General features: G+C 51.9%; 2 protein-coding genes and 1 long non-coding RNA gene across 5 annotated transcripts in view; 1 reads left to right on the forward strand and 2 right to left on the reverse strand.

The window, feature by feature from the left end:
• Nucleotides 1-737: 737 nt before the first annotated feature.
• On the reverse strand, nucleotides 738-6,892 carry LOC118256737 (E3 ubiquitin-protein ligase TRIM62-like). The gene is made up of 6 exons (XM_035563957.1): nucleotides 5,669-6,892; nucleotides 4,955-5,050; nucleotides 3,695-3,928; nucleotides 3,576-3,598; nucleotides 2,977-3,119; nucleotides 738-1,606 (listed from the first exon to the last, which is right to left on the reverse strand). The coding sequence occupies exons 1-6, from the start codon at nucleotides 6,308-6,310 to the stop codon at nucleotides 1,125-1,127; spliced, it is 1,620 nt and encodes a 539-aa protein (XP_035419850.1). The 5' UTR covers nucleotides 6,311-6,892; the 3' UTR covers nucleotides 738-1,124.
• LOC118256738 (uncharacterized) lies at nucleotides 6,789-19,700 on the forward strand. 2 transcript variants are annotated; one of them, XR_007708855.1, is made up of 3 exons: nucleotides 6,789-6,881; nucleotides 9,667-9,757; nucleotides 19,578-19,700. It is a non-coding gene; the product is annotated as an uncharacterized LOC118256738 (long non-coding RNA). The 2 variants fall into 2 exon arrangements; XR_004781312.1 differs by lacking the exon at nucleotides 19,578-19,700 and adding an exon at nucleotides 12,971-13,288.
• The window catches only part of PPARGC1B (PPARG coactivator 1 beta), a 41,811-nt gene continuing 34,717 nt past the window's right edge, over nucleotides 14,310-21,403 (reverse strand). For both annotated transcript variants that reach the window (XM_050713607.1, XM_050713608.1), the window contains 5 exons: nucleotides 20,291-21,056; nucleotides 19,551-19,626; nucleotides 18,670-18,791; nucleotides 18,291-18,445; nucleotides 14,310-16,518 (listed from right to left, as the gene is read on the reverse strand). In XM_050713607.1, the coding sequence (XP_050569564.1) occupies nucleotides 16,415-16,518; nucleotides 18,291-18,445; nucleotides 18,670-18,791; nucleotides 19,551-19,626; nucleotides 20,291-21,056 (1,223 nt within the window). In that variant the 3' untranslated portion in view covers nucleotides 14,310-16,414. The remainder of the gene's footprint in view (nucleotides 16,519-18,290; nucleotides 18,446-18,669; nucleotides 18,792-19,550; nucleotides 19,627-20,290; nucleotides 21,057-21,403) is intronic.

Consider the following 21,403-nt stretch of genomic DNA (forward strand, 5'->3'; position numbering starts at 1 on the left):
GCCAGCCTTGTTCTCCTCACATCGCACTTTTATCTCCCGAAAGTCGGCAGAGCATCATAGAGCTCAACACAGCCAGCACAGCTGCATTCAGGAGAAGGGGGCCTCTGAGACGCACCTCCACCCACACGGTTTTCCATATCATTTTGGTGTATACCATGCTTAAGGCAAAAAGGAGTCACTTTCTTCTGAGACTGAACAGGGCTTGTTTTTAGCATGTGTAAAACCCCAGTGTTGCTCAAGGTCCTTCACTTCCCATGCCAGAGTGGAGGGCTCCTTCCTGGACCTCCTCATGCAAATACCCTGGCTGTCTGAAGTCTGAAGCAGCAGGACTACTGGCAGCGGGCAGGAATATCACCTCATCCAAGGTGTCTGGACAATCTTAAGAACAAGCCAGTCCATACCCCACATGGCACAGACTGAAGGCACTGGAGTTTTCCTCTCTATTGCTCCCTTCACTGTGAGACTTTGCACAGGTGAGGAGAATATTAAAACTGAGGCAAGAAGCAGACAAGTGACACACCAGAGAGCTCACAGGCACCAGGGGCTGAGAGCATCAGAGAGCACAGGAAGCCGAGGGTCCTTGCTTGGGGTCTCTGCTCATCTCCCAGGCCAGCCGTGCTCCTGATGTGCAGGACAGGGTGAGGGGGTGGAGGTGCATTAGGGCAGAGAAAGCACTGCTTGTGAGTGCTGCAGCAGTTAATGTTGTGCCATATACTTCTTAATAAACCAGATTACCATTGAGTTTTGCAAACTGTATTACTTTAATAACATCCATCCACCACAGCAATCTATGCAGTTGAACTAAAGTAGAACTTCACAGTATTTTCATCATGATTATCAGAAGTAAGAAGTAAGATAGGAGTTGCTGCAGCAAGCCACAGTGTGCTGAAAATCTGAGCAGAAACATGTAGAGGTAGGGTCTCATTTTCTCATTCTCTCTCTCGATTCAGCCCATTGCTGCTGAAGACCAGAACCTGATTATAACTTGGGGACAGGCTGCCCACTCACAGGCCCAGCCCAAAGCCCAATTTCTGTTTTGCCAAGGTAGCAGAGTCCATACAGCAGCAGCCCTGATACGCAGAGAAACGAAGCTTAAAAGGCAAGACAGACCTGCTCCCACATCTCTAGAGGAGTCTCAGGCAGCCGCTAGAAATGTTGAAGCCAGCACGGACAGGGTAGCTCGCAGGGATGTTTACTGTCTGTATGAGCTGACATCTCTTAGCAAGGACCGTATCACTGATGTTATAAAATGACACTCTATTTCTTCTGCAGTCCAGCTGTACCCTGACTGTGCTGATAGCTGTAGTAGCAGCCTTTTCTGTGATCTTTGTTTTATCTAGGAACACTCTGAAATTACTGCCATCCATTTGCAGGTAGCAATGAAAACACTGATGAGTGATCCCCAGCTTCCAGTGCCTTGTGCGGCTGGTGTCCACCTCCCAGAAGTGCCAGCCCTCCGAGAAGCTCTGGGTGCTGTACACAGGCAGGAGATCTCTCACTCTGTGCATTGACTGTTGTTGCCACATGAAGGGGTTTGCAGTGAGTTCATAGTCACCTATACTGAATATACCCGTGTGAGATGGTGCAAAAGTCAGATGTTCATGAACTATAAAAAGAAAAAAAAACACACTAAAACAGTGAAAACAGTATTTCTGAAATACAGTATTTCTGATGATGAAAAAAATCTTGAGCCTATCCAAGTTATTAAAAGTATATATAAATTGAAAACACCTTCTGCACCTCTCTTAACTACTCCTACATAATTCCAAATGAAGTGAAAAAACACGATTCAAGATATGCTGATATTTCACAATTTTAACACACCTTTTGCTTTTTGTTTCCAACTAGAGTAACTCCTAGATTTTAGTTTTCATCATTATCCTGCACAGTTTCATTACGTATTTTAAAAAACTCCCCGGATTAAATTTCACACACAGGAGTTGTGTGAACAGTAGCACAGCCATTTTATAAATGCTTTTTTGCTTAGTACCATTTGAAGCCACTTTATAGAACTTTCAAAACTTCCTAGCATAAACCTTCACAAGCAGTTAATTCTGCCCTCAGGAATTTACTAAATGTTCTTGTTCAAACCATCTCTTACAAGTAATACATTTCAATATTGTGACATTTTCTGCCCTGGAAGTTACCCTTTCAGGAAACAGGAACAATGGCAGTGACTTGGGCAACTAACTAAAACTGCTCGAATGGGATAGGCAATTACAAAACCATGGATCCATAGCTTTCTAGCCAGAACAGTTCCGGACAATGCTTACAGGGACCACAGTGACAGCCTGGGAGTGGCGATGCTGTCCTTCTTCATCTGCCAGGGCTGTACGCATGGTGGGTTGGTTAGGTCTGCACATCGCCCACTACCACACACACCCTGCAGAAAACTTTCCACCCCAGCTGTTGCTGGGTCCCGACTGCCGGCTCACTGTCAGCAAGGGATAACATGAGGTCACAATGGCATGGGAAACAGATTTTTTTTAATTCAGTTGGACAAGCATCTCACTGTGTACATTGGACAAGACTGTACATCGGTCTTTCAACACGGCATAAAAGAGTAGACTTATTTACTTAGAAAGAATAGATTGTTTACATTTTAAGACAAACTCCACCTGCTGCTGCGGAGTACTCACCTTTCCTTGTGCTTTGAATTAAAGTTACACAACCCACTTTGATGCTACTGACAGAAGAGGTGTTGCTATTCTCTTCCCTTCATCCTCCCAGAAAATTCCTGGGACCTCTGCACCTCTTTACCCACAGACCATTTTAACAGGGTGCATTCAAAGCATGTCTCAAAGCACTGAGGCCCAGCACAAGCTCCCCTTTTATGCAGACATATGCAAAAGCCAAATGCAGTGTTACTAATCAGTTCTAGATATTCAGTGTATTGCTGTCTTTTTACAGTCCTTTCTTAAATATGGTTTGTTGACTTCTCCGTCTTCCCTCTCACTTAGTGAACTGGTCACTTACCAGGTAGTGATTCACTTGAGAAGTCTACGTTCAAGATGAATTGCTGGAAAAGTGTTAGAATAGCCTCTTTTGTTGTTTCACCTAAAATAATGGGTGGCTTTGGCAGTTTTACAGCAGCTTTTTCAGGAACCAGCTTCCTTATCCTAGAACATGCAGAAAGGCATCAGAAGAGCAGCAAGTCATGGGAAGACCATCCCCAGTCCCACCCCTGAGCCAACAACTGAGCCAAGCAGAGGGCAACGCAATGTGGAGGATAACTCAGAATAGAAGCTCATCTGTCCTTTGCGTGCCCACGCAAGGACCTAAATATTCAAGAATTGCCCTCAGAGCTGGTCTCAAGAGCAGGTGCTGATGGTAAAGAAAGATAACTCTTGTTGTATGTGGAGGTTCACACACGACTTCAGTTAAAATTCTGGGGCTTCCCCAGATCTCTGATGAAGTCAGGCGTAGTGTGTGCAGTCAGCGTGCTGAAGGGGTGACCAGTACGAGCCCAGGGCCTGCTGTCTGTGCAAAATGGGCCAGCAGCCCAGGACTGATGGAGGATCAGCCATCAGCAGCAGAGTGAAGTGCAAAAATAGACCACCCAGTGAAGAGCTTACCTGGCTTGTATCTCTGTCAAACCCTGTAAAAGACATTTTGAAAGCAGAATTAGCATAATGCAAGCAAAGGCCAACTCAAGAGCTGCAGTATCACTGGGAAGGGAGAGGCTGTTAGGTACCTTAGTGAAAAGTAGTGGGTCTTTCTGATCTCTCAGAGCCTCCAGCTCCTGTAGATCATGGCTGGTTTCATCCTTCCTCTCTTTGTATGTTTGTATCTGTGCCTGAATTTGAGAAAGCTGTTGCTCCTCACTGTGACTGAGGATTTCCAGGAGCTCTCCTTTTCTGCTACCCAGCTGCTTATACATCTCATCAAAGAGATTCTCCAGCCGATTCCTTTGCAAACTCTCCGCAGCCTTTTAAGAAAACATTTTCAGAGCTGTTAGGGACAGAATCTTACATTTTCCATGCGAACTCTGACTCAGAAAAGAGCCTGCTCTTTTTTGTGCTTAAGGAAGTATTCCTACTTTTTCCACATGGCAACACGCCAACCCCAGCTCCTCTCTGCTTGGATTTCCAGTGCTGGGAAGTTCACTGCTCTCAGCAGGACCAGAATTGTATTGCAGATGAAAAAGCAGCAGTTCTTGCAGGAAGCTTGCTCAAGGCTTTCCCCTATACATATCTTTCCTTTTTCTGCACTGGTATTTTTCTATGGATCCATTGCCTTTTGTCCTTTCAAGGAAGGGTGAGGAAAAACGCTTTATCTGCTTACTGCCTCCACCAAGCTGCCGTCAGTGTTGACAAACAGCTACACTGCTGCAAACAGAACGCTACCAATGGGTACAGTTCTGCCTTCAGACTAGAAGGGAACATTTGCCTTTCCTGAGGACAGGACTTCCAATCCCATCACTTCCACTGTTGGAGGAAGTCAAGTACCAATTCTGCCTAAGCAGAATGAAGTAGGATTTGGAGACCTGTATTAAACTCCCTGCTCCCTCAGTTTTTAGCTAGGCATTTGTGTGCTGAGAGCAAAAACCAAACACTTTGGGGCAATCTTTTAACCTCATGACTACCAACTTCTTAGATCCACAGGCTGACCTAATAGAATTTAGATCACTATAAAGTTGTCTTCATCTTTCCCCTAAAGATTTCAAGGTACTAAGGCTGGGAAAAAACAAACTACCACCACCAAACAGAAGGCATGGACTCAACAACAGCTTTCAAGCCCAAAGGTCCTTTGTAAACTGAAAATGTATTTCTCAGACTGATAAGAAAGTTGTTCTCCAGCCCCCCACAAGGAAGAAACCTTGGAAATTTCTGAGAAACCACCAGGAACTAAAAAGCTTTGGGATCCATGATCAGGGGAAGGGAGAAAGAAAACCTTATCTAATCAGCTACAAGCATAAACCATCCCCTAGGTAATATGGAATCGGGGAACAAACCTCTATGTCATTCTTTTGTTTCAGCAGATTTTCCAAGCTTCTATTCACTTCAGCTTCATATATTTTCACTGATTGCAGAGTTTTAGGAAAATCATTCTGTGAAAAGAACCAGATGGAGATAACAGGACAGACATACATGCACCAGATCAGCAATTTTATGGAAATGGGTTAAGCTAAACCCGGAGAAACTTTGTTCACTGCATGCTCTCAACACAAACCAATGCAGAAATCTTTTACTGGAAGATTGTCCCTGACCAAAAAACATGATTCTGAGTGCGGGAAAGGTATTTGCAAAACAAAAACTGTTCATGTGCGAGAGACACACCAAAAGCTACTTTTATTGGTGGCTGCTTCCTTTCTCTTACTCCGCCATTAATTTCTGTTGCACAAATGCAGCGCAGGATGATTTTCCTGTTTGAAAGTGAAACAAGAACCAAAAGCAAAGCCACAAGCTCTCATTCCCACCAGTCTGGCTCCTCAGGATAGGAAGAAAGGGTTTATATCCTCTTGATTTACATCCCAAGAGGCAAGCCCGGAGTCAATCTGTGGCAAAACCAGACCTGGGGCTAAAAGCCAGATATCCCAAGAAGTGGGCTTCACCCCAACCTGAGCCTGCGCAGGATGTTTCATCCCTGTGCTGCAGGCAGCTCTCCATGCCACAGACCTCATGGTTTGAGCACCCCCTGTCCAGGCAGCCTTCCGGCAGCCTCTTACCTGCGCTTGGCCAAAAGCCTCTTCCACACTGATGATCTTGTGGCTATTGTGGGAGCCGGTGACACAGCACAGTACGCAGATGCAGACCGAGTCTGTCACGCAGTAGCACTCCAGCAGTTTGCCATGCCGGGGGCATCTCCTCTCTGCCAAAACATGGACATCACAGGGCTCCACCAGGACATGGTCTTTCAGGGAAGCCTTTGTGCTGTGCTTGTCCAGGTGGGCTTGGCACAGGGACGTCTCGCAGCTCAGGCAGGTCTTCACCGCTGGCAGGGGCTTCTCAAGGCAGAAATCACACACGACCTCCTCGTTTTGCTGGCCTGAACTTTCTTCCATCTCTTCACATTGCACTTGATGCTTTTCTTCCTCTCCGTGAGTGCTGTCTTGCCCACAGGTATCCAAAAACTTCTGTACTACGTTGCAGAGCTGGATGTTGGGCTGCAGCTCCGCAGGGGGAACTGCCTGGGTGTTGCACAGCGGGCAGCTGAAGAGGCTGTGTGGGCAACACCGAAGTGCCTCCTGGATGCACTCCTTGCAGAAGCTGTGGCCGCAGGCGAGGGACACAGGGCTCCTATAAATGCCCAGGCAGATGGGGCAGGTCAGCTCTTCCTGCAGATTGCTCACTGCGTGCGGCTCTGCCATGGCATCTGAAAAAAGTAGGCGTGGAAACCGAGCAAGGGCTGAGTGCCAGAGGGAGGGGACTGGTGGGAAAAGCAACCCTGGGAGGCCAGTTTCCTATAACCGCCCGGAAGCAGGAAGCTGTCACCATCTCCTCCTTGCGAGGACGTCCTCCTGCATCCTAGCAGCTTGCATGTCCCCTTTGAACATGCTGCCCAGCCTGCGCTTGCATCTTGCTTCCCCAAAAAGCCACCAGGGGTTTCCCATCCCTCCCAGGAAGAATCCTGCGCAGCAGCTTCAGTACCGGGAGCTTGGCTGCTGCAAGCAAAGCACAGCAAATAGTCAACCCCTGCTTAAATCAGGGGAGCAGCAGCTAAGAAATGGAGCTTTCTATCTGTACCTGATGTAACTTTACTTTCTGCTAGTCCTCTTGTAGAAATTCCTTGAGATAACATCTTGAGATCCTCCATCCTTAAAGCCTGGCCTTGCATCCACTTTTTCCAGCTCCAGCAGGTCCTTACCTTCCCTCTATTTGAGTACAGAGGGACAGGAAGAAAAAAATGTAGGAAATCGTCTCCACCTGCACTTCATCCAGGTGGGTGATCCCAGCCCAGATCCTCTGCAGGTGGCCGTGAGAGGGGCTGCTCTTGTCCTTCCCCGCTCAAGTGGCTACGTCTTAGGTGTTAGTTCCTCCTGGAAACAGAAGGGAAGGACACGCTTCAACTCCCTCACTTCGGGAGCAGGGGAGAGAGGAGGATGGAGACACCTTATTTTTACTGTTCTGAGAGCTGCTTCTCTCCCTGTGCTCTCTCTGTGGTCTGGTTTCTGCCAGGCGGCAATGCCTGGGGCCGAGCTTCTGCTCTGCTCCTACAGGCGTGCTCAAAGCCCTGAGCGGATGCAAGGAGAGGGAGAACAGAATGTGCATGGAGGGTGGAGAAGCAGGGGATTTCTCTACTCAGGGAGTTCTCTACTTCAGGATTTCTCTTAAAGTGGAGATGGGTAAGAAATAGATCGCAGAGGACGAAGTGTCACAGGGGTTGAAGCAGCAAATGTGAAGGAACAGCTAGATTCAGTCCCTGCTTGAGAAATCTGTAATGGCCTATGATGCCTTGTCTTGCTGTAACTTCAAGTAAAATTAGAGTTAGGAGAAAATGTGACTTTCCAACCAGCTCTACTATGAAGCTGAAAATGATGTTAGCACTTTGTTCCATCTGCTTTTATTTGTTTTAATTTATACATCTGCAGAAATGTCCCGTCTGTCACATGTTTTGCCTTCCTCTTTCCCTAGTACTGTTTCTCCATGTAGCTCATGAGCTGGGCTGAGAAGTTCAAGGCTTTCCTCTTCCTGTCTTCTGAGAAGCTTTAGCACAAATCCTACTGTCAGTAACAGTGTCCTAGCAAAAGCTGTCCCTGTGAGACCCTTCTGGCAGAGCCCTTAGTGTCCGAGGTGCCTGCAAAGGCTGGTGGTAGTGGGCTGCTCTCGGCTGCTCCTGGATTCCTGAGGTCTTGCTAAAGATGTATTGCTCTAACCAAGACTTCTGAGCCAGTGCCCAGGCAATGTTTTTGTGCTTGATTAAATGCCCTGAGAAGAAAGTTATTTTAGTTATTTTTCAAGAATTTATCTTATAAACCTCTTCCTGATGATATTCACTTCTTGGTCCTGTCTGACTCGCTGCACCTGCTGGGGAGGGGCACAGCCATTCCCTCCAGATCATAGAGGGCAAGCTCCTTATTAGCTTGCTGCCCATTGCCTGCTCCCTAATGCTTTCTTATGACCTTGGCCCACTGAATGCTTCAGAGATCTTCTCTTCTCTCCAAGCGACGTTTCTTCTCATTGCCAAGCACTGTGTCCTTTATTATTTTTCTCTCCTCCATGGAGTCTGTGGTTTCATTTTGCGGTACTGCTGATTGCTTTTCCCCAGCTGTGTCAGACACGACAAACACTGCATTCAGCGCTCACCTGGCCTTGCTGTCCGCTTCCCCCAAAATGCAGAAAACTGCTGCCTTCTGTTGCCTTTCCTCACCTCCAGCGTGGCAGAACTTGTGTTTGCAAATGCTGCGCTTTGTACCTATGGCACCAGCTGACTGCCACATTGCTGCATGCATCCCAAACCAAAAGACCTGGTCCTTCTCTGCATGGAGCCCAGGAGGGCTGCATTAGGGCTTGCCCCCTGCAGGAGCCCGTGGGTGTTTTGTGGCCGCTGTGGGTTTCTCACTGCACCCTGAAGGCTGAGACAAGCTGGGGCTGCCCCATGGCACGCTGCTGTGTGCGCTGCTGGGCGTGCTGCCTTCAGTCAGACTGGCCTGAAGTCTTGCTTCTTTAGCCTTGATTAATTAATGTTATTAATCCTTTCATTTAAGAAAGAATTAATCTCCTTAATTTCCTTCAGGAGTTTGGATAGCCAGAAGGTGCTGGAAGCTGCAGATAATGACCACTGTAAATAATCTGCTGCTATCTCCTGAGCCATTTGCAGGCAGCCTGCGTGGCGTAATGGTGTGCTGCCTCAGCCAAACAGGCTTTTTAGTTCTTCCCTTTGGACTCTGTTCCCTTTGGCCATGGCAATGACAGTCCAGGCCCTTGTTTCTTGCCTGTGTTCCAGATCAGCCATGTGTGGAAACCTGAGTCAGGCTGCCTGCAGGAGAAATGCTTTTGTACAGGGCGCTTTGGTGCTGCGATGCCTTATCCCAGCATTTTGTAGGAAGCCTCCTCCTGCACCTGCAGCCCACACCTTTGTGGGGAGTTTGCTGCTGATAGGGGAAGGCCTGATGTTAGTTTCCCAGATTAGTTTTTTAATGTCCCAGCTTGAAACACTGCAACCCAGCAGCTCTTCACAAAGTCCCTTGTTTTCTCAAGGCTGGGTCCCTGGGTTTGTACCAGCTCACAGTGTGCAGTGAGGTGACCAGCTCTGCCTAACTGTGACAAGAGGCAGCTTCAGTGTCTCCCTTTTTCCTGGAGGGAGGGCTAAACTCAGCAGCGGGGCACAGCTAACATCACAGGAGAGCAACAGCTTAGTTGCCAGCTGGGATCATTTTTCCACATAATTTTGAAATAAAAATTCAGAGATGGTTGGATTTGACTGATTGCAGAAACCCAGCAGAAGAAAACTGGACTTGTGTTTCCCAGACGTGAGTGTGAAGGACTGAGGATGGTTCCTGAGCCACGTCCCTTCCTCTGCTGCCATAGTGTCCAGTGGAGAGCCCCCAGCACATGGGGACCACATGAGTTCGCTGTTCTCTTTGGACAGCTGAGTTACTGCCTGGACCTGAAACAAATGGCTCGCGGTGATGAATGGAGATGGTGCTGATGACAAAAGGGTTTTCACCCAAGAGTTTTTCCATTTAGCAGTAGTGAACTAAATCCTTTCCCTGCCTCTCTCCAGGCAGATGCTGATATTTTGCAAACCCACTGACGTGAAGACTCCTTGTGATAGAAAACCAGCGTAAGCTGATACGGAGTGTGCCAAGCTGCAGGTAAATCTAATCCCTCTCTGTGCCCTTCTCCAGCAGGCTCTGCACGGGCAGCGAATCCTCAGTGCTTTAGGGTACTACCAAGAGCCTGGGGCATTGTATGTTCCCTTTTCGGCAGGATCAGGTCCTGAGCATGTATGCAGTGCCACAATTTCCCTCTAAAATCTTAGGATCATAAAATCACAGAATCCTTTAGGTGTTGGCAGTGGGGAGGTCTCTCCTCTCTGCCCTGCAGGCTGGTGCCCAACGAAGGGCAGCTCCCTGTACATCTGAGCTCTCTGCCTGGCTGCAATTCCTTCAGTGCTCAGCACGTGTAGGGTCCTTGTGGCTGTCAACCTGAAAGGGAAGCAGAGATGCTCAGACACGCAGAGCCCCAGAACGTCTGCAGGAGCGCTCTGCCCGCACCTCACCCACTGCAGCTGCTGCACAGCCATTGTGGCTTGCCTGGGGCAGGTCTGCTCCTGCTGCAAAGCTTGCCAAGGGCTGCTCAGCCCATGCCAAGTGCAGCCCCCTGTGCAACGCAGGCAGCCAGAGCCTGCAGATGAAGGGAGCAAGACACCCTCGCTCTGGCTCGGCAGCGGAGTGGGGATTTGAGGAGGGGGATCTGTTGGGGAATGGCGTCTTCTTACCTGCTGGAGGCTGCTGAGAGACACAAGAGATCCAAGTCTGAAGAGGTACTTGGAGGTACAGACCATGTATGGAAAAATAAAATGTATCCAGCCAAGGACTGATGAGGAGAGAAAGAGGGAACAGAGATTGTAGGACCCAAAACTGGCAACACCTAAAGTAAGCTCTGCACCAGCCCCTAAAGATGCACAGTGAGCACAGAAGGCAGGAGCTGGGTGGAGAGAGCAAAGCTGGGCAGGGAGAGCAACAGCAAGCTGGGAGGAAGTGCCTGCAGGTGAGCCAGGCAGCTGCTGCAGGCAGAGAGGTCGGTGCTGCTGGGCGAGCGGGCAGACGTCCTCGAGCTGGCAGGAGGCAGACACCAAACCTTTCCCCACTCCTCCCTGCAAAGGCACCTGCCAGACCTGGCCAGCGAGCTGGGATGGAGAAATGCTGGGAGTGCGCAAATGCACGTTACTTTACGTGAAGCCTCCAGAGCTCCTGCCCAGGACCTCAGGCGGTGCTGGCGCTGAATTCCCCGCCGGAGAGCGGGGAGCTCTGAGACGGTGGCAGCCTCGCGCTAGGCTCCGCGGCAGGGACAGCCCCGTCCCAGCACAGCCAGCCCCGCAGAGCCCAGGGCACGTCAGGCACCAGATGCTGCTGCCTGAGGCACGGATGGATGCCGACACTAAAAGGGCAGCCCAGGACAGCTGGTCAGACAGTGAAATGAATCCCAGGCAGCAGCGGTGGTGCCAAGGGCAGCAGCAGCAGTTGTCCCTACGCCCAAAAGCCAGCTCTTGACTTCTTTTCTCCTCCCACAAGGCATGCTGAGCCTGGTTCAGGAGATAAGGCCACTTCTATTTATCCAGGGTGAGCAGGCATGCAAGCTACAACCAGAGCAGCGCCCAGGCTTGTGAAAAGAAGTTGTTTCATCAGAAAGTTATGCCCAAAGGATGAACTGCCCTGGTATTGTGGCTTTTGGTTTCTTTTTTTCAAATGGATGAAACTAATTGTTGGACTAACAGAGCTGCGGCGTGGATTTAGCTATGTATTCACGACCAGCTCCCCACAACCCTTAGGTCTGCTTGCAAGATAATACAGAACAAACAGCACCAGCCCTTGGTCCCCAGGAGCGCTGGGGTCAGGACAAGTGCTGACCACGGGTGGGTCCTTCCCGCGCCCCCTCCTCCCCCACCCCCGGCCTCCTCCAGCCCCAACCCGGCCACCCAGCCGCAGCTTTCCATCAGCTCCTTGGCTTTGCATCTGTCGAGGCACTCGCCCAGCCTTAGCAAAATGCTCGCGCAGGGACCGCGACCCTGTGGCCAGTGCACCATGCGCCGCGCTGCACCCCGACATCCCGCTGCCAGCCGGCCACGAGCGCTTTGTGCAGTGCGAAATGCCTCCTCCAGAGCGGGTTTGCACCGGTATCCAAAGCACCAGCAGCACAGACTTGTTGCTCTTTTTTTTTTTTTTCTCCCAGTTTATAGTATATATGTTATTGTTTATTTATAGGCAGATCACTTCACTATTTACAGTACATGAGCGTAGAGATTCTACAGTCTTTGTGATGTAAACAAGTAACTCCACGGCAGGGGAGTCTGGAAAAAGAAGCCAGTTCTGAAGTATTTACACAATTTAAAATAGAACTTTTATACCCACCGGATAGATATAGATAATACATTGAGCGATTTGGTTAAATTATCTATGAAACTATAGAATCTGACAATGTAAAAATACAAGAAAACGTTCTCTCGTTTTAGAAGGTAGACAGTTAAATCACACTAGAAATAAATCTCTTTTTAAAAATAATAACAATAATAATAAAGGAAAGGCATAAGAATTCATGCCATCTTTTAAGATTAAAGTATATTACATAAATAAGGACACAATGGAACGGAACTGGGGAAAAAATTAAGTGAAATATAAAAAACCGCTACCAATTAAAAAAAAAATACTAAAAACTAGATTCTTAATCACAGAGGGATCAATTCTGCCACTTTTGCTTACCCTGCAAGTAGAAAATCACAGAGTTTAGTAGTACTTACTCAGCGTGAGGAAGGAGGCAGAATTGGCCCCTAGTAATTATTAGCAGTGTCCTTTTATTCCAAAAAAAAAAGAAAAAAAAAAGAGAGTTTAGCTTTTATTATAAATAACAAAGCAGATGTGCCCCTTTCTAGGTGAAATTCTTGCACCTTTCTCAAGAAATGCATCAGTTTAACCTTTCTCTCTCTCACATGCATACACATACTCCCTGCCCCGTCAGTGTGCGCTGGGTTTGGCTCTGCTCAGTAATGCCCTAACCGTGCCAGCCTGCGCTGCCCGCGCTGTCCCTGGCTGCGGCTCGAGGAGGGACGAGGAATGAGGCCCAAAGGCTGCGTTTGGTTCTCTATTGCTTCAGATTGTCGGCAACGGGCTAAGATAAAACAGAAAGGGTCTCAGGGCTCGCTATGAACAATGACGTAGCTCTGTATTCAGCGTAACTCCAAAAAGAAAGAAAAATACAAGAAAAAAAAAAGAAAAAGAAGTGCTGGTCTGTAATGCTCCTTCGCACGGACCAGTGCTGAAACCAGACACTCGGACTGTAACGTGGTGGCTGAGCTGCTGTTTCCACAGGGAAGACGTGCAGCCCAGCAAGCTGCGCTGGGTGGGAGTCGGGATAAACCTTTCCTTTGGGGCAACATCGAACGTAACACCCAGGATTGTCCTCTGCATTCAGCCCAGACATTCAGAAACATTTGCTCCTTTCCTACGGAGCCCCAGGAGTCTGCTGGATTCCAGCCAGGAAACCTGGTATCCCACCGTGAACAATGAGATTTTATGGGGCAACTCTGTGCAAAAAAAGCGAACGGGCATTTTATCACCAGACTCTTCACATTTAGCATTTCCCCGCAGTACTTACAGGCAACTGTCGGGGGACATTCTATAGTTATATACTTTTTTTAAAAAAATAAATCTCCTTCATACTTATTGCCTACCACAATATACCCTTTTGCTCCCAGTTCCTCTTGGATTGGGGCCCCTACCCGCGGGCAGGGCTGGGCCCGAGGGGTGCCGGGTTCCCTTCCCTGCATCCAGCCCCCCCTGGGCAGGGGGGTCTCTCACCCACCCCTGCCCAGACCCCCTTGCCCCTAGAGCACTGCGAGCTAACGAAAGCTTTCTACTAAAAAAATAAAAATAAAAATAAAAATCAAGTGGGAACTTACTTTTCACCACTAACCCTGCATGAGCGATTCTGGACCCAGCAGGCAGTCACACCTGTGCTTCTTTAAGCTGAAATATGCCCTCCACACTCGCCGGGTCCTTAAAAGTGGGGGGAGCCATGGCGGCAGGCAGCATGCCCCCCCGGGCTCTGCTGCTGCTGCTGCAGCGAGGGGCGTGTGGCCACGGGGAGGGTGCCTGGGCCCTGTATGGTGCATCCCGAGCACCTCTGTGCGTATTGCATCAGTGCAGGAGATATTTCTCAAGGGAGGAGGGAAAAAGAGCCGTTGAAATTTAAAGGAGGGGAAAAAAAAAAAAGGGAAAACCCCAAACAAGAACAAAAATCCATTTATAGGCTTCAGGCAACACGAAGACCACTTATTGCATCTCTTCCTATCCTAAGACTGCAGTACTGATTGGCTCTGTGCATTATGAGACCTCCCTGCTCGGGAGTGCTGTACCCGCTGCGCAGGAGCTCCGCGATGGTGGTGGGCTGCTGGCTGGCACGGGAAGCCACAGGAAAGCAACGTCCAATTTCGGATTGGGTACACAGAAACCAACGCTGGCAAAGCGCCTGAGGGCTGCCCCGGGAGAGGGCTCCTCGCGGCCTGGGCAGCCCCCACTGCGCTCGCCCCTTCCCCTCCACCATGCTTGATGCATCCTCCAGCTGGGAGCGGCCCGGGGCTCGGTCCCACCGCGGCTGAGCAAGGAGATGGAAGAATTCCACTTGGCTTTTTTTTTTTCCTTTTTTTTTGATTGATCGTTTTCTGAAAAACATCAGCACAGCACAGGACAGTACTACCCACCCTAAATGTGTCGCTATATACATTCTACATAAGCTCTATAGCAATCACATGTAAACATCATCGTTGTGAGGAAATACTAGGACAGAAAAAGGCAAAGCTACAATGAGGCAATTGCCAATAGCAGATACTCAGTCTCGGCCAGGGTTACTCGTGTATGCTAAGTCAGGGCGGAGGTGGGGAGAGCCTGTGGCAGGAGAGACAGAGACCCTTGCTGCTGCTCTGGGCTGAGACCGAAGTGGCGCAAGGACAGCGACTGGCACCGGCAGTAGATTTGGGAGCAGCCGTTCAACCCACCGGGGCTGTCCCACTGCCTCACCGGTTGCTGTCGGAACCGCGGGTTCCACAAGAGCAGCATGAAATAACCGGGTAATGGTGCTGGTACTGCTGCTGGCACCCCTTCTCCTGCCAGGGATCAGTGTGGGCTGTCAGGGGTGCAAACGTGCCCATGGAGCCAAGGGCCATGTTGGCAGGGTGTGGGTTCCTGGAATTGAACCTCACACAATTTCAGAGACTTTGGTCATACTCCCTGCACGATGAAGTGGTGTCCGCACGGAGGAAATGAGAATAAAAACCCTAAGTCATGTACAGGGGAGACCCCAGAAGACTCTAATCTATCTATTGGCAGAGTTAAGGCTATAATATTCTATCTACATAGGATGGCTGAATCCCTAGTGGTCTCTGTGTCTGGGAAGTAAATGGAGACAATGGAGATGGCTTGAAGAGCCGGCAAGATTTCCTTTCCCTCTGGGAAATGGTGCCTCTGGCCTGCTCTCGGTTGGGGCTCCTCCAACCAGGGGCAGGGGCTCTCCCCCTCCCACCTCTCCCAGAGGCAGGGGGCAAGCTTGCAAGTGAATTTGGCGAGGATGCTGCTTGAGCATGCCTTACATCCAGCGCTGCCGGGAGGCCTGAGGGCCCCGGCGAGAGGCGGGGGGGATGACACGAGCAGCGGCAGGCCAGCCGGGAGCCGCAAACACACAGCAAAGCCATGACGCTTCCTTCACACTGCTGGGCATGAGCCGGGCCGAGGGGGCAGAGGTGACAGCAGAGAGTGTGCCGTGCCGGCGGGGGGGGCACGGGTCCAGGTTGCCAACGGCGTGCTGGGTGAGCGTATGGCTTATAAGACACCGGCCAGAGGACAGGCAGAGACGAGAAGGATCCTCACGCCCCGCTCCCTCCATGGGTACCCCAGGCCTGCCGGCACAGGGCCGCAGCGATGGCGGCCGGCAGGCAGCAGGGCTGCAGGCCGCCCAGCAGAGGTTCGACGCTGGCTCCTTCCACCACCCCTTTCCCTTGCGCCTGCAGGCTGCCACGGCAGGAGCGGCCCACGGGCCTCTGACCAGGCCTGCCTGGCAGCTGGGTGCCGGGGTCTCGCCCCCTGGTGAGGAAAATGGCTTTGGCAGCAGTGGGGGAGCCCCGCGCGCAGAGGGCCCTGGGACACTGCCGGGGAGGCCGGTGCTTCTGCGGCCCAACGCTGGCTCTGTGACTCTGCTCTGACCCCCCATTTGCTCAGTGGCAAGTGCCTCATTACAGTGCATAGTTAAAAATCAAGGAAGCGGTACAATAAATCTGAATTACAGTACATCTGAGCCATAAATACATTTTTTTAAGCATATACTTTTTTTTTTCTTCCTCTTCTATTAAAAATTAGTTTATAATCCTGATTCTATTCACAATTAACAATTTCATCATCACACACTACGGACAAAAAATGTTATGGTGAACACAGCTGCAACTCCACGATGGGAGCACGGGGTCGGGGCCGGGGTGGGGAGGGGGCCGGGGGCTCCTAGGCTCACCCTAAAACAACCAGTCAGAAGCGGGGAGACTAATGTGTGGCAGTGAGACATCAACACCATGGGGACTCACAGACAGAAGCAGCTTTGTTCAATGTAAACATCGATTGAAAGGGACAGCAGTCTCTCTCTCGCGCGTGCGTGCTCTCGCTCTCTCGCTCTCTCTCGCTTGTCATAGACTGAATAATTTCTTTGAAAACGTAAACATATTGGAAGTGCCTTGACTGAGGTATTGAGGTATTCCTCCAGGGTTAAGGCTGTTACCGATGCAGGCTGAGCTGGGCCTCCTGCAGCAAGCTGTCAAAATCCATGGTCTCGTACTTGCTTTTCACCGGTGCCGGGGAGGACTCCTCCGCGCTGCAATCTGGGGACAGCAGGGACACAGGACAGCGGGGTGAGGGACGGCAGGAGGCGAGCAGGGGCACCGAGGGGCACCGTGTGCTCCCCGTGCCCGCGCACGGCGTCACGAAGCCCCGGCCGCCCCAGCAGTGCTTGCAGGTGATGGCTTTGCCGAGCACTCCCCTAGCTGGGTGCCTGTCCTGGCCTCCTCCTGGGAAGGCACCGATGTTGTCCCATGTCCAAGAACAATATAAAATGGGAAAACGTGCTGTTTCTCCCCATTGAAAAGGAGAAAACTGCTGTTTGGCAGAGGGGCTCTCACCGCTCAGGTCAGAGGGCAGAGACGCCCGCTCCCACATTCACAAAAATTGCCAGACCCAGGTGAATTCTGAGCCGCTGAAACACGGCACTTCCCACGTGAGCAGCCAGGTCGCGGCAAGTGTGGGCGTCTGCCTGTAGAGCTCCCCAGCTCTTGCATCAGAAGCTGAACAAAGAGTGCCATCACAAAGCCTGTGAAATCTAGCAAAAGCCAGAAATAAGACTGCCTAATTGAACAGCAGCTTAACCCCTTTGTGTGTATATTTTTGATAGAGCTGTTAATGGCATGGCTGCATTTTACTTCTTCCTATGGGCTCTCCGTCTCAACCTGTGCACAGGGCGAGCAGGATTTAGGAACGAACCATGCCATGTAGTCAGGGGCAACTGCTTTCTCGCAGAAACCAGGGGGTGAGGAGCTGGGAGCGGTGCTGGGGGTTCCCCTGCAGCTCTGCCCTCCCCACAGTGCTGCACAACTGACATTTTCGTCACAGGGTGCTTGCTGGTTCTTACCTCCTCAGAGCCCAGAATGGCAGATCCTAGCTTATTACGTGGATAATGAGCATTTGCACCTACAGCCAAAGTCAGAGGGAACGCTGCTCTGTGCACATGAAATATTGTCAGGTGCTAAGAGACCAAGCAGTACTTGTGTCAGACTGAGCACCTAGAGGTAAATCAAGACTTAGGGCTTTATTTTCTGGGCATGAAGTGGGCTGCCTTATCTTATGCATGAAGTGGGAAAACAGAACCACTTCGCTACCTGCAGAGGGTGCAAAACTGAAAGCATGGTGTTCATGAAACACCTGAGGATCACAGTGATGAGGGCCAAGAGACGCCCCGATCACATTTCTCTCTCAAGACCAGCATAGGGTTTCACTCCTGTCCATTAGCGAAGGCTGAGAGACAAGGTTGAGTGAGCCCTGGCTGAGTTAGTGAGGCAGACCTGTGGAGAGCAGTGTGTGCGCTAGCAGAAATCCATGTGGCACCAACAGAGTTAATGTAACTGCAGCACATCTCAATGTCTTCATTTTGGATGAAAAGTACACTGCAATGCTGGGTAATCTGTCCTGTGGAGCAGTAAACAACTCAGATCACCTCTTGGGCTAATGAGCTGTTGTTGACCGCTTTCTCTAACGATGGGGAAGGGAGTTCTCAGCTGGAAAGCATCCAGCACCGTGCAGAAATGCAGCTGGGAAACGATGGGCTGTGCCTTTGCTGAAACCCAGCAGCTCTGGGGTGGGATGCTACGCTTCGCAGCCAACACGCTCCGGGTCTTCACGCAAGCTGCTTCCTTCTCTCCCCTCAGTGCCCGAAGCCATCCAGCTGGGCTGGGAGCAGCTGTGTGAGCCATACAGAGCAGGTGGGCTTTTGCTGCAGGCTGCAAAGAGCTTTTGGATCCTCGCATGACGAGGGTTCAGAAATGCAAGGTGCTGTTACTGTGCCGTGCTGATAAACAGGATGCTTCCAAAGAAGCCTTCTTACCCAAGTCAGCGTATCTGGTCCAGAAGAAGTGCCCGAGGCCACCAGAGCTGAGCTGGAAGGAAGGCTCGTTCCTCTTCCTTAGCGAGGTGCCGTTCTTCAGAGATAAGGCGGCATGCTCTGAATACCGGTAGGTGATGAAGCCGTATTTATCCCCCCTGCGCAACCAAAGAAAGAAGCGGAGATGCACCGGACTCCACAACCCTGCCCACACAGCTCTGCCCTGTGCCCTGCCACCATCCTGCCGCCCACCCCTGCACCCATGGGGTGGGCTGGGGTGGCGCAGGCTTCACCCCCCCCCGGCACTGCCCTGTCACTGTCACTCCTAGAGCTGAGGCAGAGGTGACCGCGCGCCCCAAGAGCCCAGCACCTCGCCACCCACCTGTTAGTCCTGGACAGGACCTGGCATTCCACGATCTCACCAAACACCTCAAAGCGTTTCTTCAGCTCGCTGGAGCTCATGTTGCTGGAGAGGTTCCTGATGTACACCACCCGGCCTTCCCCCTGCCAGCACCAAGCGAGAGGTCTCAGGCTCCCGACCCGCGCCTCCAGCACTGCCCATGGGTGCTGGACACGCGGGGTGCCCAGGAGCCCTCCGCCCTGGCTGCGCAGCGCTGCCTGGCCCCCAGCCCGCTGCTGTCATAGCCAAGCTAAAGCAGCCACACGCCCCTTCCTCCCTTGTCAATGCCTCCTGTGTCCCTGCAGCCTTTGTACCTTATCCCGGTGAAGTCACCAGGAAACATTCCTGAGAACTTATGGAGGAAAAATTCGACTGTGCTGCAGGAGAAAAATGCCAGATGGGCAGACGTGAGCATGCACGTGTGCGCACAGCAGCGGAGAGGAGCTATTTCCCTGCACACGCAGCCCCACACCACCGCACATGCCGCACCCGTGCTGCCCCTGCAGCAGTGCTGGTGGCTGCGCAGCTCCAGGGATTCCCCAGCTCGCCGCCCCGGCTGCCAGCTCCGCGGTGGAGACCAACGTGGGATGCGCCGGGAGTTTCTGTGCCAAGGACTCTGTGTATTGCCAATTGCCGATCACTTCCGCTTTGCTTTAGCTTTGCTCTCTCCCTGAGTCATGTCCCTGTTTAACACTGGCCTCACACTAAGGGATGCTGAAGCCAGGGCTAATGCTCCACCACTGCTTTTCTGGAGCAGGGCACTACTGAGGGCTGCAGGTTGCTTTGTCCCAGCGCGCACACGGGTGCCGGCGGGAGGGAGCGGCTGCTGCCCCCGGGGCCGGCGCTGCTCCCTGCTCACTTACGATGGCCTTTTCCCGTTTCTTCTCCAGCTGGCCCCGGCTCCCGCTGCCACCTTGACACTGCTCGCCGTTCTCACACCTGCGGAGCATGAGAGATGAGGTCAGCCCCGAAAGGGGAGCCTGCAGGGAATGCTTCAGCCATCAAAAGGGAGGTGAGGCAGCAGGTTTCTGAAGAGGCAGGCAGGTGCCTGACAAATATTGGCAGCAAAGGGGAGATGTGGTCATGCAAAGAGCTTTGAGCTTCTCTGGGCCACACCACCTCTCTTGCACCTGCCATGACACTGGAAAGCCCATTCCTTGATGCCAGAAGCAGTCCCTAACCAGCGTGTGCCCTTCCCACAAATGGCTCCAGCCCCTGCCAGTTGCTCCCAGCATGATGGAAACCCACAGGTACTTCCCCAGATGCTGCTTTCTCTGGCCGTGGCTGATGTTTTTGGCAGCTGCTGCTGTAGTACCAATTATTTCAATGGATTTTCTTTAATTAATGAGCATCTTTATACTCAGACCAGAGAGAGCCAGTGCTGTCATGCAGTGCCTTTGGACAGAGCTGGGAGCGGGGTCCACCCAGGCTCACACACCACCTCCCCGCAGCAGCGAGGGAGGGGACAACCACCATGCCAGGCCTGGCCAAGGGCCCATCTAGCCCAGGACCGACCCCAGCAGTGGCCAAAAGCAGGTTTCTACAAAAGTGTGTGCCCCTAGAGCTGCTGCGAGCTGCCAGCCCCTCTGCTGCCCACCCATACCTGAAGGTGCGTCTGCTGGTGGGGGATCGGGACCGGCAGCACGAAGACCCCGAGCTGGACCTGCTCCGGGAACAGTAATGCAAACTGGTCCTGGAAAGGGGGTTTCTCCGCAGGCACAGCTTGGCGTCCAATGGGCTGTCGCAGTGCTCTTCCTCCTCCTCGTCTTCCTCCTCCTCCTCCTCTGCCGGCGAGCCACTCTCGCTGCAGCTGTCGTCAAAGACGGTGTCGTACTCGGGGGTCTTGCAGAAGGCCATGTCCTCGTTATCGAGAGCACTGTCCAGGAAGCCAAAGTGCTTCGTTAAGCTGGCTCTGATCTCCTGGTCTCGCAGCTGCTTGACGCCGTCCTTCCACACCATCTTGCCGCCTGCCTCCTTGCCGCCGAGGTCCAGCCCCTGGTAGTGCACGTCCGGGACCCTCCTCTTGTGCTCCATCTCCATCTGGCCTGGGGGCTCCCAGGACTTGAGCACCTTCCTCTGCAGGGTGGCCTCCGGCTTCAGCACCTGGCAGTAGTCATGGTCCCCGAATGAGCATGAGAAGGGCCGCTTGAGCACGCCCGGCTGCTCGGCAGCACGGCTCAGATGGGCCAAGAGCTCTGTCCTCTCGGGGTGCTTCTTCGGGGCTTTCTGGCAGGCTCCTGTGTCCCCTGTGCTCCCAGCCCCAGGGCTGGGGGCCGTGCTGTCCTCCTTGCCTGCCTCCTGGGGGATGTCTGGCTTGTACAGGTCCTCCTCGGCGGGCTTGTACGGCGGAGTGGTGGGCGGCGTGAGACCTGAAACCCGAGTGAACAAACGACAGGAGTCAGCTCTGCCCTCCATCACACTTCATCTGATCCCAATGCCTGAGCTGCACTGACACTGCAAGGCAGGGAGGCTGCTCAGCCTCCGCCACCCTATCCACCCACTGGCACTTTGGGGAAAAAGAAGGATGCCTCATCCTTAAGGGGACCCGTCGATTCTCCCTTCCCTCCTGGCCTCCCTCCAAGCAGCAGCCCCTCCAAACAGCCTCCCTACTTCCAAACGCTTTCCCCAGTGCCCACGACGCAGCCCACGAGCTGCTGATGGTGCTCCAGCACGGAACCAGTGCACAGAGAATGTGCTCCTGCACCACGGGATGAAG

This window comes from Cygnus atratus, chromosome 14 (assembly GCF_013377495.2).
Source record: "Cygnus atratus isolate AKBS03 ecotype Queensland, Australia chromosome 14, CAtr_DNAZoo_HiC_assembly, whole genome shotgun sequence".
NCBI classification, from domain to species: Eukaryota; Metazoa; Chordata; class Aves; order Anseriformes; family Anatidae; genus Cygnus; species Cygnus atratus.

Coding starts and splice junctions, on each gene's coding strand:
- LOC118256737 (XM_035563957.1), bottom strand. CDS start 6,310: ATGGCAGAGCCGCACGCAGTGAGCAATCTGCAGGAAGAGCTGACCTGC. Junction 3,929..4,954: donor AACAAAAGAATGACATAGAG/GTTTGTTCCCCG, acceptor TTTTCTTAAAAG/GCTGCGGAGAGTTTGCAAAG. Junction 3,599..3,694: donor ACCCACTACTTTTCACTAAG/GTACCTAACAGC, acceptor TGTCTTTTACAG/GGTTTGACAGAGATACAAGC.